Genomic DNA, 18,389 nt, shown 5'->3' with positions numbered 1-18,389 from the left:
TTTTTTTGGTGTCTTTCTGTTTTTGTTTTAATATAAAGGAAAGAGGCAGTGACACAGTAATTATCAGGCCTCTTGTCCCAGGGGAATACTTTATAAGAAAAGTATGGTCTTATACAATGATCAGCTCGGGTACCTCCTTGGAACTCTTAGGAAAACTATCATAGATTCTTTCCCCAAAAAGTTGCACTTACATACATATCAATTTACAATTTTTATACAATTTCAGAGGATTCTTAACCCTGTCAGAAAGAAAAGCTGGTACCATATGATCCATAAATTCCACTCTTACATATATGCCTAAAAGAATTAAAAGCAAGGTCTTGAAGAGATGTTTGTACACCAATGTTCATAGCAGCATTCTCTCAGTACCCAAAAAGGTGAAAGCAACCCAAAAGTCCATCCAAGATGAATGGTTAAACAAAATGTGGTATATACATACAATGGAATAATTCAGAATACATTTCTGATACGTGCTACGACATGAATGAATGTTGAAAATACTATATTAAGTGAAATAAGCCGGACTCAAATGGACAAATATTGTGTGGTTCCACATATGTGAGGTACCTAGAATAGGCAAATGCGTAGAAGCAGAAAGTAGACTAGAGGTCACCAGAGGCTAAGGGGAGGGGACAATGGAGAGTTAGTGTATAATGGGTACGGAGTTTCTGTTTGGGATGATGAAAAAGTTCCGAAAATGGATAGTGGTGATGGTTGTGCAACACTGTGAAAGCATTTAATGCTAGTGAATTGTACACTTAAAAATGATAAATTCTATATTTATATGATACCATAATAAAAAATATCACATTGGAAAGAGACTGGAATTTAGAGGCTGTGAAGCCTGGGTTTCAGTCCCAGGTCTGCCAGTTACTAAGTGTGTGTAACTTTGAGCAGAAGACTTACTCTGACTGTCCTTTCCCTTACATGTAAAAATGGGAATACTATTACTGACCTTAGAGGATTGTAGTGGAAATAAATGTGATTAGCCTGTCACATGGGAGCCACTATATAAAGAGGTGAAAAGAACTAACATTAAGTAAGCAAAATCCAGTGGACTATGCTAAGAATAAAGTATCACATCGCATAATTATATTTTTTGCCTCTGTGGAGATAGAAATATAAACATGAAATAATACAAATGCCATAGGATTTTAAAAATGGAAAAACAGAGTGACAGGCGTTGATCTGGTCCTCTAGTGACAAAAGAGAAAGCAAGAATAAAATCACCCTGCCTGAGGGTGCAATTTGTTTCTGTTTCTGCTTAAGTTGTTTTTAGGTTCTTATATAGGTTTTCCCAATTCTTATAAGCTGTGAGGTTTTTCTTTAATACAGGTCTTACATGCTTGCAGTGTGCCTTGCTATGGGTTCTAAGGTATATGTCCACATACACACGCATGCATGCATGCACACACAGAGAAATATCACATTTATCTGGAGATCAGATATCCTACAATATTAACTATTTGAAACAGAATCATCTTTGCAGAACCATGCCAAAAAGCCCTCTGTGTAACAAATACCAGATAGAAAGTCTATGCAGAGGAGAGGTGACACGTCCCCATCCAATTGGCTGTGTAGAAACTACCACACAGGAACAGCAAGAAAGTGAGAGCTGACAGAGAAGGAAGCAGGAAAACGCCTAATGCCCTTTGTAAGCCTCGCTTGAGGCTGGCATGAGTAATGATGAGCCGGCGACATTTAGAAAAGGTTACCTTTCATTCCATTTGTTTTGCTTAGGAAATTGGGAGTCTATGCAGGATGCGCAGAAAAAGATAAAACTGAAAGTTTAATGCTGAAGAGGTAGAATTCAGGTATCTGGAAAAATCACTGTGGAATGAGGCACTACAATTTATGTATTTATACATTCTATTGCCATTGAGACACAAATAGCTGCATTTGATCATTTGTATCATCTAGTTGTCTCTAGAATCTGGCTGCTTTGTCAGTCTCCAGCGCTTAGTACGAGGCCTGCCTCATGAAGTGGGTACTCTGTGAATGAATGAATGAACAAGTGAGAGAATGAAACTGTCTAGAATATGCATATGTCTGCAAGACAGGTATTATCTGTGTATGAGTAAAGCCATCCAAGTTAAAGCTATCCCTTTTCTCTTTTTTCAGAGCAGAAACCACTCTCTTGGGACCATTCATAAGCAAGAGACACCCACATTGTGACACATGCCAGTGCCACCGCCACCACCACCTCCTCTGCCTCCACCTCTCCCACCTCTGGGGGCTCCTCCCCCTCCCCCACCACCAGCACCCCCGGTAAGACCTGTTTTTTTTTTCTCACTGGTTTACTGTGGAGCATAAACTGTATACATATGCTTGAGCAGAAGGTTTTAAATGTTCAGAAGCAGCCACTGCCTTGCTTCCCTGTGACAGGTGGCATTTTAGGTAGCTGGCTCTGGCAGGATCAGGGTCTGATTCCAAACCAGCCTGGCTCAGGTATTTCTCTCTTCCGTTCCTGGCAGCTTCCACCCCCGCCATCCGTCTACTGCTGTCTACATCATTTCCCCTCTGATTCCTGCTGCCGGGTGCAGCCTCCCAGTCTCCCTAAGTGACTGTTCATCTCACTGGACACCTCACGGGAGGGGCCGTGCCAAAGCGCACAGCTGATGAGTCACTGCGAAGCCGAGTGCCAGTGTGTGATTGGGATGGTGACAATGATCGCTTGGGCCTCAGCCCCGTGGTTCTAGGTTCAGTGAAGTTCGGTGTCATATGAAATGCCACACTGAAATGTAAAATCTCTAAATGAAGTCTCCCTGTCTACCCAAGACTGTCTTGAGGCTATTTCAGTTTGTGTTGCCGGATACTCTCTCTTGGTTTAATAGTTCTTGGGTTTGGGAGGGGCCACCAAGGACAGTTATTTTTTTTTAGAACAGGTATCCTCAACATTGGCACCATTGACATTGGGGTCAGATCATTTTTGTTGTGGGGGGGTTCTGTCCTGTACATTGTCAGGTGTTTAGCAACAGCCCTGGCCTCTGCCCACTAGCTGCCAGTAGCACCCCCCAATTTGGCAATAAAAAATAAATGTTCCCATATATTGCCAAATGCCCCCTTGTCGGGGGGCAAAGTCAACCCTCCCACCCCCAGTTTTTGAAGAATGCTAGTGCCCGATGCTTATAGCAAACCTTTCCTCTAAGGAAAACTCGTTCTCACACTCATTCTCCGTTGTTCCTCACACCACTTCAGCCAGGGAAGTCGAGTGCCAGCTCCGCGGCTTGTTTTCAGTGGAAGATGAACGATATGACGATATGGCATGCAGAGGGAGGGCCGCCTGGGGATGACATGAGCCAGGTCAGCAGAAGCCAGGAATAGAAGCTCCCCTGCCCCCCTCCCCTAGCTGCACCCCTCTCTCACATGTGCAGATGACATAGCTGTGGGGAGTGCTGGCAATGAAGGGGGAGCCTGAGGTCCCTGCTACAGGGCTGTAGGCCAGGTGAGGGTGAGTATGCCTGAGATATCACCCCCTGTGACATTAGCTTTGCTCACTGACCATATCTGAGGTGCCAAGGGCATAGACCTGCCTGAAACCTGACCCTTGCCCTCCAAGAGAGTGGAAAGAAAGCCCATGGCATAAATTACCTAGGAACACTTTCTAACCAATATGTAGAAAGAGTAGGAATAGCTGTTGAAGTTTCACTGCTGAATTTGACCTTGTGGTGATGAACAGTTTATAAGTAAAGGAAACGTGCATGAAACTGTCATAAGGCTCTTATGTGGACTTGCTAGTACTAAAAAAGTACCACTTAGAATAACTTCAAATACCATAATATACCCATAAATTTAGCCAGAATAAAAAAACTTAATAAAACCCCTGTTATTGGGGATTTGGGGAAATAATCCCTCTTAAACACTGCTGGTGACACACAAATATCTGGGACTTCATAAATGTTGAACAGGTCTTTCTGGGGTGTTCTCTGACAGGAAAAAATAAACCTGTATGTATCATAATTCTCCCCCTCATAATCAAGAAGTTTTATTTTTGAACCTGATTTAAGAATTTAACTCTAAAGGAGCCAAAAAGAATATATACAAGAAGGTACACAGCAATGCTGTTTATTCTAGTGAAAAAAATAGATCTTAAATGGTTCATGAGAACTAAATGAAATATATTATGTCACACTGTTAATTAAAAATTCCATTATGCAGTGGAGCTAATTAAAAATTACATCTATACTGATTATGGAAAAGTAGATTGAAATGATGGATTAAAAATAACACATATTTTATACATAATGAAATTAGCTATTTCATATATGTAATAAATAGCTAAGATCAGAAGAGAACTTGATAATACTGATAGTAAAATTTAATATTTCATCAGGGAATTCCTTTTCATTACAGATGTTTAAGTTCATAATAAACAACAATAATTCTACATTTGGTTAATTTTTTAATTGCCTCCCTCATTTCTTTTTTTTTTCTTTTCTTTTTTTTTTTGCTATCAATCTCATGGACGAACAAGCCAATTCAAGAGGGAAATAATCATGTAAAGTTTAATATTTTCTTAAAACATATTTTTCTACAATCTGGGAAAAATACTTACAATACATATTAAAGGCAAGAATTCATGTCATTAGCATGTAAAGTGCTCTTATAGATCAATACCGAGAGGATGAGTAGGGCATAGGATATGACCAGGAGGAAGAAATACAGATGTTTCAACCTCCGTATAGTTGAATAAACACAAATTAAAATAATGAGAAACTATTTTCAACGATCAGTTTGTGATAATACTTTCTCTAAATGTTGGCTGGAGTATTAGGAATGGAGCACTTATAACTCTTAGTTGGAACAAAAATTGATATAATTCCCTAAGATACAATTTGTCAATATAGATCAAACCCTTTAGAAAATGGATATACTTTATGGCCCAGTTTCACTTCAAGCAATTTTTCTTTAAGTAATCAATCATAGATGTGCAGAAATATGTAGCTATAGGATATTAATGAAAGCATTACTTGTAACAGCAACCAAAAAAGAAAGAAATAAAACACAACTTAAATTTTTTAATACCAGGAGATTCTATAAATTGTTATATGATACACAAAATGGTATACTAGGCAGCCATTAAAATCATATCAGAATTAATTTGTAACTTCCAGTATAATGGTTTATTCAGACAAGGATCATCCACGAAAGGTAAAACCACTGAGTGAAAGGTTATTGGGGAAAGGACGTTCTCAGGATCCCAGGTATCACTCACAGATTACTTCTAACTACAAATGGGAAAATGTCCCTGTAGGGGCAGGAGGAAAGCCCCTTGGCCCTCAGAAGTTTTGCTGAAAAATCAACTCACAGAAGGCAGATTAATTGGAAAACAGGCGTACAAATTTATTTAATGTGTGTACATGGGAGACTTTACAATGAAGACTCAAAGATGCAGGGGAAACTGTCCATTTTTATGCTTAGGTTCAACAAAGTATGAACAGCTATGTAGAAATATGATTGGAGGCCAGGCGCGGTGGGTCACGCCTGTAATGCCAGCACTTTGGGAGGCCGAAGTAGGAGGATAGTTTAGGGTCAGGAGTTGGAGACCAGCCTGACCAAGACCCCATCTCTACTAAAAATATAGAAATACTAGCCAGGCGTAGTGGTGTGTGCCTGTGGTCCCAGCCACGTGGGAGGCTAAGACAGGAGGATCGCTTGAGCCCAGGAGGTTGCAGTGAGCTATGATGAGTCCACTGCACTCTAGCCCAGGAGACAGAGCAAGACCTTGTCTTAAAAAAAAGAAAAAAAAAAAAAAAGAAATATGACTGGACAAAAACGGTATGATCTAATGCTATTAGACCAAGTGGGGGAACCCAGCAAGGCCTGTCTATCTAGATTCTTCTTGACCTCTCTGAGCAGTGTTCCTTCCTTCTGGTGTGGGGCAGGGCCCTCTCTGGAATGGGGGTCTTATGACCTACAGTCAAACAAGTAGGTCAGATAATTTCTTTATGGACACAAAAAGGCAGAAGGAAAATTAGAGTATTACTTTTAGATGTTATGGCTGGCTTTGAAGGAAAGAGGTACTGGTTTCTATGGCCCACCTATGGGGAACCTTGGGAGAGAATGGTACTGGGAGATGGGAGGGCAGGAGAAGGTCAGAGAAAAACTTTTGCTTCTAAGGCTGCTTCTGAGACCTTCATTTTGGGGTATAAATCACGTACTGTCACGTGTGATTGAATGACCTTGTATCGCAAGCCTTTTGCTGTGATAGGAGAAATATAGATTACTAGAGCATCACCCTCTAGTAATCTGCCAAAAAGGAATGTACTCATGAGCAAACAATTAGACACATTCAGAACATGAGACGTTCTGCCACAGAGGTTGGCAAACTAGAGCCTATGGGCCAAATCCAGCTCACCACCTGTTTTTTTGCAGCCCTCCAGCTAAAAATGGTTTTTGCCTTTTCATCTGGTTGGAAAAAATCAAAAGAAAAGTGATATTTTGTGACACATGAAAATGAAAGGAAATTCAAATTCCAGTCCCTGCATAGTTTTATTGGAGCACAGTCACGCTCATTCATTTACGTTTTGTCTGTGGCTGCTTTTATGCTACAGCAGCAGAACACCCATTAAGCAAAATGTTATTCCTCCCAAAAAGAATTCCATTCTTCTCACTTGTAGACTAGTATTTAAAAAATTACAGTCTATTACTACTATATTTTGAATTTTGTCAACAAATACTGTGTGGAAATTTGTTTTCTGTTTTGGCACATAAGTATATACATTACATCCCTGGTTTTTGCCTCTTGGCCCACGATGTCTACAATATTTACTGTCTGGCCCTTTGTAGGAAAAGTTTGCCAGCACCTGTTCTGCGGCCGTGGGCTGATTCAGCCTTCCACTCAGCAGCAGCAGCCAGTGACCTTGTACACATGCGTCCTCTGCTTCACCTCTCAGGACCTTCCTGTCCCCTGCTTAGCTGTGGCCCACTCCACCCTACATGGTCTAGGTGGTGCCTACATCTCAGACCTCCTGCTGTGCCCCTCCCCTGGGGTCTCCTGCCTCAGGGCCTTTGCATAGCTGTTCCTCTGCCTAGAAGGCTCTTTCTGCTCTTCTCAGCTCAGTCCCTTCCTCCTACCCCACTCTGGCTCTTGTACATATTCTTAAACCTCTCCTTCAGAGCAGTCACCAGTTTTTAATTCTGTTTTTATGTCACTGGGGTCTATGGTTTTACGTTTTATGGTGTTTTGTATCCCTCGTGCCTGGCTAGAAATAGGTACTCAATTCATTGAATGAATGAATATCTGTGTAAATAGGGTTACAGGATGGAGTGAAACCTTTTTATTACCAGTGTTCAGGTTATAAACATCTATACTGTGAAAGAAAAAATTATTCAGAGATACCTGTTGAAGCATGGTAAGGAAGGCTTTGTTCAGGACCGCCACAGCAGGTATAGGGACCCCTGCAATGGGATTTTGCAGTGCAGGAGAGAGATTGGGCTCAACTCCAACTATAGCACAGGCAAGTCGGGATTTATAGCTCAGGAACAGAGTGGGGATCAGTGGAGAAAAAATTACTGAGAGGACACATCAGGGGTAAGGAGGATTCTGGCTAAACTGACCTAATAGGATTCTTGCAGAAGACAGGCCTGGGTGACCAGACACCACCTGGGGGATGGTGGAGGATGAGAACCTGATCACAAGTCAAGGATGGGGGTTCTTGCTAAACTGACTTAGTCGGGTTCTTTGACAAACCTGATTTTATAAAGAAGCACACACATGGGCCTGGGAAAGGCTCAGAGGCCTAACTAAAGTTTGGTCAAGCAGAGACCACCAGCATGTCAGACTTTATTATCTGCAATCTCTGCAAGGGGGGAGCATTTTGTACGATATGTCTGATCCTCTGTAATGAAACGCAGACTTCACTGCAACTCTGGAACACTTAGAGACTAGGCCAGGGGGAACTTGGGCTAAAAGTTTTTTGGTTTCTTTCTGCCACCTCTCTCCTCCCCGTTCCTACCCTTCCGTCCCCTCCTCATCTTGGATATGCATCTTTTCTTCTTCCAAGAATGTGGAAGTATCACAGGGACAAGGGCCCACGGGGCTGCTGAAGTCTTGGAACAGGCTTTGAGTAAAGCCAGACCATGCTCACCATCTCCTTTTTGCCTCTTTTCTTGTGCCTGCTCTGCTGTTTGTCTCTCCCCTTTAAAATCCAGTAACAATGTCAAAATTGTCCATGTAGTATGTTGGTCATTTATAATTAAATTATTATTGTTGCTTTGCTTTCAGGGTGTAACTTAAAAATATGTCTAAGGGAAATGCAATAGGTTTTTTAAATGCATCAGAATTTTACTGAACTTTTGCTTTCAAATGACCCCTTGGTAGTGTCCATGATGGGCAATAAAGTCCTCGAGGGCCTGTGATTTCCGTCTCCCTGCCGCAATCCCATGCTGCGTGTGGTGGGCTCTCCTTGCATGCCACTGCCCCGCTGAGAAAGTCTTTGGAGTTGGGTTGCCCAGGCAAAGCCTGACGGTAGGGTTCATGGCCACAGCATGTATGTTTATAAAGTAGATCTGTGGATCTTTGTAGCAATATTTTTTAATGTCCCTGTTCAAGCTAAAGTATCTTAAGGAGGAAGCAGTTCTCGTAGGGCAGTCTGTATCTTATTACTTAAATACGAAGGGGAAATTGGCTTGATAATCACTTATTTACCATGAGAAGCGACACTGTAAGTAGGAAGACACCATGGTGCCGTGTATTTCTGCCTGCCCGTTCTGGGAGTGATGTTTCATACGATGTTGAAGGGAAATTACAGTGAGAAGCTTATCGCGGCCCCTTGCTGTTCTCTTCCCTGGTTTCTGTTTGCCAGAGTCTTTGTTTGCATTCGGGAAACTCAGTGGCATAATTTTTCTCCTTGTAGTCTAAGGATTGCGTGATTCATGGGCAAAGTAGACTTTCCAGTGTTAGGAAATATAAGCTGTGACTTATATGGGGAGGTTTTCCCACCGTCTCTAGCATGCTGGGGCTATGTGGTATAGAAAAACATGCCAATCTGTGAAAGAAAATGGGGAAAATGAAGTGTTCTCTGAAATCCCATGAGAGCTTTTTTTGGAGTTTTGTGTTTGCTGTTGTTTAAAAAAAAAAAAAAAAAGCGGGGGCAGGGGCAATATGTGGAAGGGCACTTAGTAGAATTGCATATTACACTATATTCTGCAAAAGGTAATTTGCATGTTTACTGGTGCATTTGGAATAATGAGAGGCTTAAAAATTCTCACACACTGTCACTCACTTAGGTTCTCCTGACACTCTGGTGTTTTGATTAGTGTTGCTAATGAGGGATTGGGGACATTTGCCCAGGATTGACAGCGGCCACTGGGATAGGAGAAGGCTTTTGCGTCAGGCCAGGCTATTAGGATAGTATTAAGCTGACATTTGGTCTCTGCTTAGCAGTTTGCAAAACTACACCTTTGTCTTGAAGTAATTTTAAAAACTTGATTCTCCCTCTGGCCTTTGCCAGTTCGCACTGGGAACAGTAACACTGCCTTGGTGAAAATGAGCCAGTGTTTGCAGCAGATTGCCTTGGTCTGCAAGAGAGAGAGGTGTGGCAGGACCTGCCACTCATACTTCCAAAGGGCCATTCAGGATGGTATTTAAATGCGTTTCTTTTTTCACAGCTGTGAGGTGGGAGGGGCGGCAGGGACAAAATCGAAGGCCTGCAGCTTCGAGCAGAAGGCGGGGATTATGTTCTCACAATGCACAGGTCTTGGCAAGATAAGCCTGCCAGTCCTGGGTAAGGGCCTTTATCAAGTATCACAGGAGCCCCGGAGCATAAGCCGCTCCCAGGCCACGTCTGACCTGAGGGCTATGCAGGAAGGTAACATGGGGTACGATGCCGAATGGTGACCCTCGGGAGCCTCAGGTTCTTCTCTGGAGCAGTGATTCCTAACCAGAGCTTTATTTTACACCCAAATCTTCTGGCTCTTTGCCTTTGAAATCTTTTAAAATTTCAGTGTAAATCTTTTAAAATTTCTAGGATGATTCCTAGAAAACTGCCAGTGAACCGTTCCTCCCTGCACCAGGGTTGTGGAGGGCCACCACGGTTTGGAGCTTCCTGGCATTTTGGGGGCCACGTACTCCTTCCCCCAAACTGCTCTTTCCTTCTTCACCTTTCTTGTTATAAAAGGAAAAAAGAGCTACCAATGTCAGGTTGTTGCTGGCAAATAGAGTCCCAGCCGTGACCAGGTAGAAAAAGCCGCAGCAAGGCGGGGCTGGGTGTGTGTGTGCCGGGACCTGCCAAGCAGATCTCTGCGGTGGGCTCTCGGCTTGGCAGCCAGGAAGTCACGTTGCCTAGAAAGTCTAAAAAAAGGACAGGTAACAAGAAATGAAAAAAGCAGGATACATGTAGGCAGTGTGGTCCCAATTACACGAAACTAAACTGTGTGTGTGCTCACTCGTGTGCTCTCAGATTAAGACTGTAAGGAAGGAGATTACAAGTGTCATCACTGGGTATCGGGTAGGGGAGGGGTGGGGGATTTTTATTTTCTTTTTTGTATGATTCTGCATTTTCTCAAATATCTACTTGGAGCATTTATTACTTTTATAATTAGAAAATGATTTTCTTAAAAAGAAAAAGGAGTGAATTATCACTTAGCCGTTGGCTGAGTTGGATCCTGTCCTAATCATGCATAAATAGTAGCAGTCACCTACTAAATAGCTATTGTGCGCCGGGTTCTGTGCTAATCCCTTAACATGGATTATCTCAACTCGTATTTACAGCAATCCAATGAAGTAAGCACTAGTAGTGCCATTTTACAGACAAGGAAACTGAGGCACACAGAGGTTATTAACATGCCCAGTGTCACCCAGCCAGTAAATGGAGGAGGCTGCATTCCGCCCCAGACTTTCTGACTATAGGGTGTAATTGCTACCTCCAAATGTGTGTACAGGTTCAGTAAGCGGTACTGATGACTGTAGGCATCTAACACTTAGGCGTTGGTCTAGGTGCTTAGCACATACTGGGTTAGTCTCCACGGTAACCCTTTGAGGCAGGTGCTGCTGTTATTCTCACTGTGTGGATGAGCTAACTGAGGCACAGGGGGGAAGTCACCCGCTGGGCAGGGCTGTCTTTTGAACTCTGGCAGGACGGCTCCAGGCCCTGCTCTGAGCTGCTCAACCAGCTGCCCTGTGACACAGCCCTTCTCAGGGATTGCTTCTGTGGGCTCTTTGAGTATTAAAGCCAGGAAGCCAATGGATTCTGCTCCCCAAACCTTGGACAGAGCTTCCACATTTCTTTCCGTATCCCCAGGCTGCCTTGCAACATTGCTGTTTTCTTTTTGCTCTCCTTTTCGTTTTGGCTTTGTGGTTCCATTGTTTTCCCCACTTGTTTGTTGGGTTTTTCACCCTGCTTTTAATTAAAAAAAACAAATTGCAAGTTGCCCTTGGAAGATATCTCATGGTTTAGCCACAGAGAATCAGCATTAAAGAAGCAGACACAGTGCAAAGGAACTCAGTTTTGTCTTGTCTTTTGTTTACAGCGGGCTGCAGATGAGCTCAGAAAGGTGGGGTCTCTGCTGCTAGCACTGCTGGGCATACAGTGGGGACAGTGTGTGCCTCTTGAGCCCAGTGACAGGAGACTGGGTCCTTAACTTTGACCAGGCCATCATGCAAGTTTCCTGATCTTTGGTTGCACAACATCACTGGGTCTCTGCTTCTGAAGAGTTTAGAACCTGAGTCCAGAGAAACCAGAGCTTGTCCTTGCTCAGTCATGGAAATGGTGAGTGTAGAATCGGGTTCTTATTCCCAGAACAAAATTTTGTACCATGTGTTGTCTCTTCATATTTCCTGCATGGGGGATCCTTGAAGTCTCATCTTTAACGAACCCTCTGAATTAGTCACCTTTCGTCTTCCTAGGCTTTCTTCTTTGTGCATCAGGCTCTGGAGGTACCTGGCTGATGTTTTGAGCACTCTCCTGAACAGCCCAGAGTCAGGTGAGGGATGAGGGAGGATCTTGGGCCCAGTGGTCACACGCAGACTCAGAGACGGAGGGTGTGTGCCTGTGTCAGTGTGAGGCACTCAGTACCTGGTGTTTCTTCTGAGCTAGTGAGTTTAATGCAGATATTGTAATTCAGCAGGCAAACCCACCATGAGCTAACCAGCCACTGCTTTACTTCTCCCATGTGCCTAAGCCTTGAGAGCCAGAACAACATTTCTGTGTTGTGTTGTATAAGAACATCATCAACACATTCACATTTTAGTAAGCATATTTTATAAAGCAAATGCAGTTCTATCAGAAGTAACAAATTTAGGGACAGCAAAATTTAACACTTGGGTATTACTTTAAAAGCCATAAAGCATCCTTTGACACAACCTTTTCCATTCCAACTTGTTATTGTTTTCTAAGAGAACAGACCCTGTACCTTTGCTTTACATAAAGACCTTTACAAACTCACACAGAGCAACGCAGTGCACCCATTTTGTGCATGGTAAGCAATAGATTTCCATTTTAATAAGGTCTGTTCACAATAGAGGAGTTTGAATATGTTTTCAAGCTGGTAAAAACAGGATTCCACCTGTACCACATACAGTATTTAAAACACAAAGTTGTGAAAATCTGTTTGAGTCCAATCAGCAGTCATTGTGCTAAGCTGTCAGCTTCAGTAGGGATCATGTAATAATGCAGCCTGGTGTGTTAAAAACAAAACCAAAAACATACAGGTTTTAGAGTCATACAGCTTGGAAACTGAATCGCAACTGTGCCATCTCCTAGCTGTATGATGTCCAGCAAATTACTTATTAATAATGATTGAGAGCCTCAGTTTCCTCATCTGCTAACGGAAATAATAATTGCCACTTCCTAGGGTCCATTGCCTCTAGCATGGAAACTTCATAAAGGGAGGGATTTTTGTCTGTTTTGCTCACAATGTATCTTTAATGCCCTGAGCAGTGCCAGGTAGTAGTAGCCATAGAGTTATTGTGAGGGTCCAATAAGGTGACAACAGCAGCTGTTGTTTACCAAGAGCCTGCTTAGTAAATAGTAGCCACTGTCAGTTTGGGAACTGGAAAACAACTGGGCAAATAACCAGATCTTGGACTGACAAGTTTAGGTCAAAGGTCCTTGTGGTAAGTGCAGGGCAGGAGGTCAGACACCAGTCAAGAGCAGGGTTGGGAGTTATCCAATGTGGGGAGTTAGGCCAGCAGTCTGAAAATAGTCCAAAAATAGGTGGTGTAGGGGCCAAGGGAAAGCTGTTCCTTTGCCCTCTCAAGGTTTGTTAAAAATAACTGGCAAGAGGCAAATTAAAAGGAGAAAAGGCATATAAATTTTATCAACGTGTACATGGGAATCTTTAGAATGAAGACCAAAGATACAGGGAGAAATTGTCCACTTTTATGTTTAGGTTCAACAAAGTATGGACAGCTATGTAGCAATGTGATTGGATGAAAAGGCTATGATCTAATGCTGATAGACTGAGTGGGGAAACCCAGCAAGCCTGTCTGTCTAGATTCTTCTTGGCCTCTCTGAGCCGTGTTCCTTCCTTCTGGGGCAGGACCCTCTCTGGAGGTCTAGGACATACAGTCAAACAAGATAAGTCAGATAATCTCTTTACGGCCAGTTGTGATACAGAAAGGTGGAGGGAAAGTTAGAGTAATATCTGTAGGTTTTATGGCTGCCTTTGGGGAAAAGGGGTTCTGGTTTCTGTGACCCACACTTGGGAAGAATGGTTCTAGTTTCTACACCTAGCCTCAGGGGAGAATGGGACTGGGAGACAGGAGGGCCCGTTGGAGAAAAACTTTTGCTTCTGAAGCCTTCATTTTGGAGTATTGTTTTCTGAGTCCCAATAGTGGGCAGATGTAACCACTTCTAGATTTTCTGGGGTTCGAAGTCCACCATGTGAGTACCTGCTCCTGTAGCATGATTCCGAGGAGCTGAATGGTTTTCCTTCTTCTCTTTCGTGCCGCATACTGGCTTGGGTGGACCGGGGTCCACAGGTGTAACAGGAGGTATCTGGAACCAGCCACTGATTAGAGCCAGGTGGCCTCAGCTGCGGGCCCATCACTGCTGGGGTGAGTGATGAGTATGTGAACATCTGGGGGTGTCCTTTAACATCCCCTCCTGTGAACTGGCAGCCCAGTTCAAATACTTTAAACATTTGGAGGAGGCTTTGTTTTCTCAGCTGCCATTTGGTTTGTCATTTCACAAGCAGCTTCGGCAGTAACAGACCAAGAGGCTGCTGAGGGGAAGGACGCACAGGACGCAAGGTTTCGTGGTGATGCCTGTGCAAAAATTCTGGGGTGCTGGGCCCTGAGCCCCTCGAAAACAGAGAAAGAAGATCTTTGGGCTTTGTGCAGCAGCTCAGGGATGCCGCAATTCAGATGCCGTGGGTTGATCTTTCTCTGCCTGAGCCAAACATTCATTTAAAACTCTACTGACCAGGGAAATTTGAACACTGATGGAATATTGGTTTATAGAAAGGCATTACAGATGATTTTATAATTAATTTTAATTTTATTTAATAATATGCTGCTTATGTTTTTAAGAGCTCTTTTCTTTTATAGCTATACACTGAAATATCTGTGGATGATGTCACACAGAATTGGATCCATGTTTTTGTTTGTTTGTTTGTTTGTTTGTTTTTTTGAGACAGAGTTTTGCTTTGTTGCCCAGGCTAGAGGGAGTGCCGTGGCATCAGCCTGGCTCACAGCAACCTCAAACTCCTGGGCTTAACCGATCCTACTGCCTCAGCCTCCCGAGTAGCTGGGACTATAGGCATGCGCCACCATGCCCGGCTAATTTTTGCTATATATATTTTTGGTTGGCCAGATAATTTCTTTCTATTTTTAGTAGAGACGGGGTCTCCATCATGCTCAGGCTGGTCTCGAACTCCTGACCTCGGGCAATCCACCTGCCTCGGCCTCCCAGAGTGCTAGAATTACAGGCGTGAGCCACCGTGCCCGGCCTTGGATCCATGTTTTTAGTAGGCGGGTATTTGAAGGGGGAAAGTGGATTGGGATAGAGACATAGTAAGGCGGACTGTGAGCTGATCATTGCTGAATACGGGTGATGATACCTGGGGGCTCATTATACTACTCAACCATTTGTAAATATTAACAATTTTCCATAATAAAAAAATTATAATGGACATCAACAACTTCATGTTGAGTACAAAATGTAGATGATTTGGCAGAACCAGGGAGGGAGTTATGTAGCACGCTTTCCCTAATTTAGATCCGTGTTTGAGAGCAAATATTGTATGCTTTTTAATTTTAAAAAATAAGACCTATGTAGGCATAGGTTGTCTGCTTAAAATTCTGTATGTCACTGTGATTTGTCCCCCTGATTTCCCCCCACAACCCCCTGAAATCTGGCTCCTGTTTTTCCAGGGATTAATGTTAAAGGAATTTTTAGCTCGCTCTCTTTACAGCTGAAGTTTCATCTCTAAATCAGTGAGTTGATATATGGAATGTGGTTTTTTCTCCTGAGAATGGGAGTTGATACCGGCTACTTTGAACAGGAGTGTCAGAGAAGCTGTGACACATAATCTCCCTTGCTACTTTTTATGTAAATAAACCTGAGACCAAGTGGGAACACCAGATAACAAACTGTATTTTGTGAAACTATTGCATTTACTGTTCTCTGCCTCGGTACAAGGGCATCTCTCACTAGTTGGTGTTTTCTCCGCAGACAAAGCACAGAGGACATTTGGGTAATTATTAAAGGAAAAGTCTCCCAGTCGGCAACTCTCTTAACGCCAAGGTCACCAGATATGGAGGAATTTCGTCTCTGAGTAAATGCCTCTTGTGACTGTTTTGTTGAAGAATTCCAGAGGGTGTGAGGGGGAAGGAGCTTTAAAGTCAACTCTGAGACAAAACGTCCTCTGGGCACGGAGACAGCTTACAAAATGTGTGTTGTGGCTTTGAAAAATATTTTATATGTGTATATATATATATATATATATGTTAAAGAAGAACATCATCTGAACTATTAAGAACAATCATTAAAGGGAAAAGACGTCCCTGGTTGTGCTGGACCTTAGCATAGGTCAATGTGTGTTCTAGAACAGAGACGTGTGAGGTGATGGTGTTCTAGATCTAGGAAGTTAAATCCAAGGCTGTGGTTAATAATTATTTAAGAGCTAAGAATCATCAGAGAAATATTTTGTATTTTCTTCTGGGTCGTTTGTTTTGGGGTTTGCCTTTTGTCAGGGGGAAGGGTGTGTCTTTAGGGTTAAAAGAATAATTACTTGGAAAGTTAAAATTTCTCAGGAGATTCATTCCTGTGCCTTCCAGGTCATCAGAAACCATGTCTGTTTACTAGTGTTTGCTCAGACAGTTATACTTGAAAGGAGAGTGTTTTTTCCATGAATGTGAAAGTGTTCATTTATGGGAAGAGGCAACGTTTTTTCTCCCAATAACTTTACCTAGTTTGTGTTCTAAAAAAAATCAAGTTGTATTCATATGTAATTCATAAAAGATGGAAAAACTAAATGCAACGGTTGATGTAAAATTAAAGATACTGACTTTGGAGTATGAAAGGGAACAAGAGAGACAGTTTAGGAGCCAAACTCCAGGGACTGTTCCCGGGTGGAGGGGCACAGCAAGGCTGGTTCCTTGTGGGTACAGAGGGAAAGTGCTCTCCCCCATCAGCGATTCTCAAGAGGTTATCACAGGTACCTGGGGCCTTCTTGAGACCTCACAAGCCACTCTGGAGATTTGGACCCACATGGGGTAACATGCCATCCTTCCTAACCCCCCTGAGAACCACTGGAATGAAGAAAATGGCAACCCACCAATAAGTGGGATGACTCCAGGGGACCAGAAAGCACCGTGCCCCACTTGGCACACGCTTACCTCCCCGTGCAGTGGAGGGACACCTGATCTAGAAAGGCTACAGGCTTTTGTGTCAGATGGGCCTGGCTCAGAGTTTAGTAGTCACTGAAACCTGGGCCAATTCTTTTGTACCTTAATTTCTTCATCTGTGAAATGGAAATAATAATACCTATGGGCTTATAAAGGAATTCATTTGAAAAGATGCTTTAAAAGCCTCAGCACAGTTCCTGGCACATACTAAGCGTTCAGTTATATTAGTGGCAGCCCCCTCGCCCCTGGTCCCCCGCATTCTGGGTGGGAGCTCAGCCTCACTAGGCTCCACACTGCTCTCTCTGGGAATACAGTGAACCCTCCGTGTCACAGTACGCTCCTGCCAGACCCAAGCTTGCTGTCGGTTCCCACTCATCTCACCTGAGGGGCGTGTTATCACTTGGCCTTCTGTTTCTGCAGCGGGAAAGGCCGGGAGTAGGGGTGGGGGGACAGAGAGCGACCCTCCCTTTTCCCTGGGATCCCCAGAGCAAGCTGTGGAGGTCATTTCCTGGTGTCTGAGCTGTTCTCTTTGGCAGACAGGTTTTCCCCTTTTCCCTTCCAGCAGCTTCTCAGATGCACACATCAGCCCCTCTTGATCTTCTTGGGGCTGTCGCTTTAGCCCAACCTCCTCTTTCTTTATAGACCAAATATTTTCAATCGTATCAATTCCTGACCCTCATCTGGGAAAACCTTGGCTTCTCCTCCTCACCAGGGCCAATTAAGACCACCTCCCCACCAGTGACTTACGTCCAAATGAAGAGTATACTTCGTGTCCCAGGCACATGAAATTTCCTCTAGTGACAGTGCCAGACTTGGCCTGTTTGGCTTGGATGAGAGCAGTAGTCAAGTGATGGCCCTGGAAGGAGCGATGGACTTTATGGAGTTCAGCGTCACTCCTTCCTGCTGTCCTTTGGCACTGCTGGTGAGGGCCGTTGGCAAGTCCAGCCACGTGCCACGTGCCACGTGTCGGTGCAGGCTGGGCTGGCTCTGGAAAGGAGCCCCAGAAGCCGAGCTTCTTTCACATCTGCCCCATGATTGCCCTCTGTGTAACCTTGGACTTCTCTGCCCTTCTCCTCTCAGGCCCCACAGTGGGGACAGTCCTGTAGGGAGGGGGCAGGGGTGCTGTTGATTTTCTTTTTTTGCTTCCTTTTGCTTTTGTTTCATTTCATTTTCGTTGTTGCTAGGTGATGCCTGAGGAGAGAAGCTATTCTAAAGCTTGTTCTTCAAGGCTGGGTTCTCAAGTGCAACACGGGGGGAGGCTGGTGGAGTGGGGAAGAGGGGACCTGACCATCAGCCTGCTGGGCGGATGTGAGGAACCAAGTGAGATTTCAGAGGAGAACTCTTTAAAACTCACACGAGATCGCACACACCCTTGCTCTTAGACGAAATGAACTGAAATGTGGCAGCTATATTAGACCACAATATTCTGGAATGTGTTGCTTTAAGGCCCAGAGAGCAGGAGGACCAAGACCAGCAAGGTCCCTAATTCACTGCTTTGACCCCCAGAGCACTAACCCTCAGGCCCCCCACCCCACTATAACTTCTTGTGTGTTGCCCCCTTCCTGAGGAATCAGTGCATTTCACCAAACCTCTTCTT

At 43.7% G+C, this 18,389-nt stretch overlaps 1 protein-coding gene across 1 annotated transcript in view; it reads left to right on the top strand.

Annotated features, from left to right (window-relative positions):
• The window catches only part of WIPF3 (WAS/WASL interacting protein family member 3), a 90,231-nt gene that overhangs the window by 22,522 nt on the left and 49,320 nt on the right, over positions 1-18,389 (top strand). Inside the window, exon 2 of the mRNA XM_069461238.1 lies at positions 2,122-2,268. Coding sequence (XP_069317339.1) covers positions 2,179-2,268 — 90 coding nt within the window. The 5' untranslated portion in view covers positions 2,122-2,178. The remainder of the gene's footprint in view (positions 1-2,121; positions 2,269-18,389) is intronic.

Source organism: Eulemur rufifrons, chromosome 29 (genome assembly GCF_041146395.1).
Source record: "Eulemur rufifrons isolate Redbay chromosome 29, OSU_ERuf_1, whole genome shotgun sequence".
Lineage (NCBI taxonomy): Eukaryota > Metazoa > Chordata > Mammalia > Primates > Lemuridae > Eulemur > Eulemur rufifrons.
The sequence above is the reverse complement of the archived record's forward strand: the minus strand, read 5'-3'. Positions and strand labels throughout refer to the sequence as shown.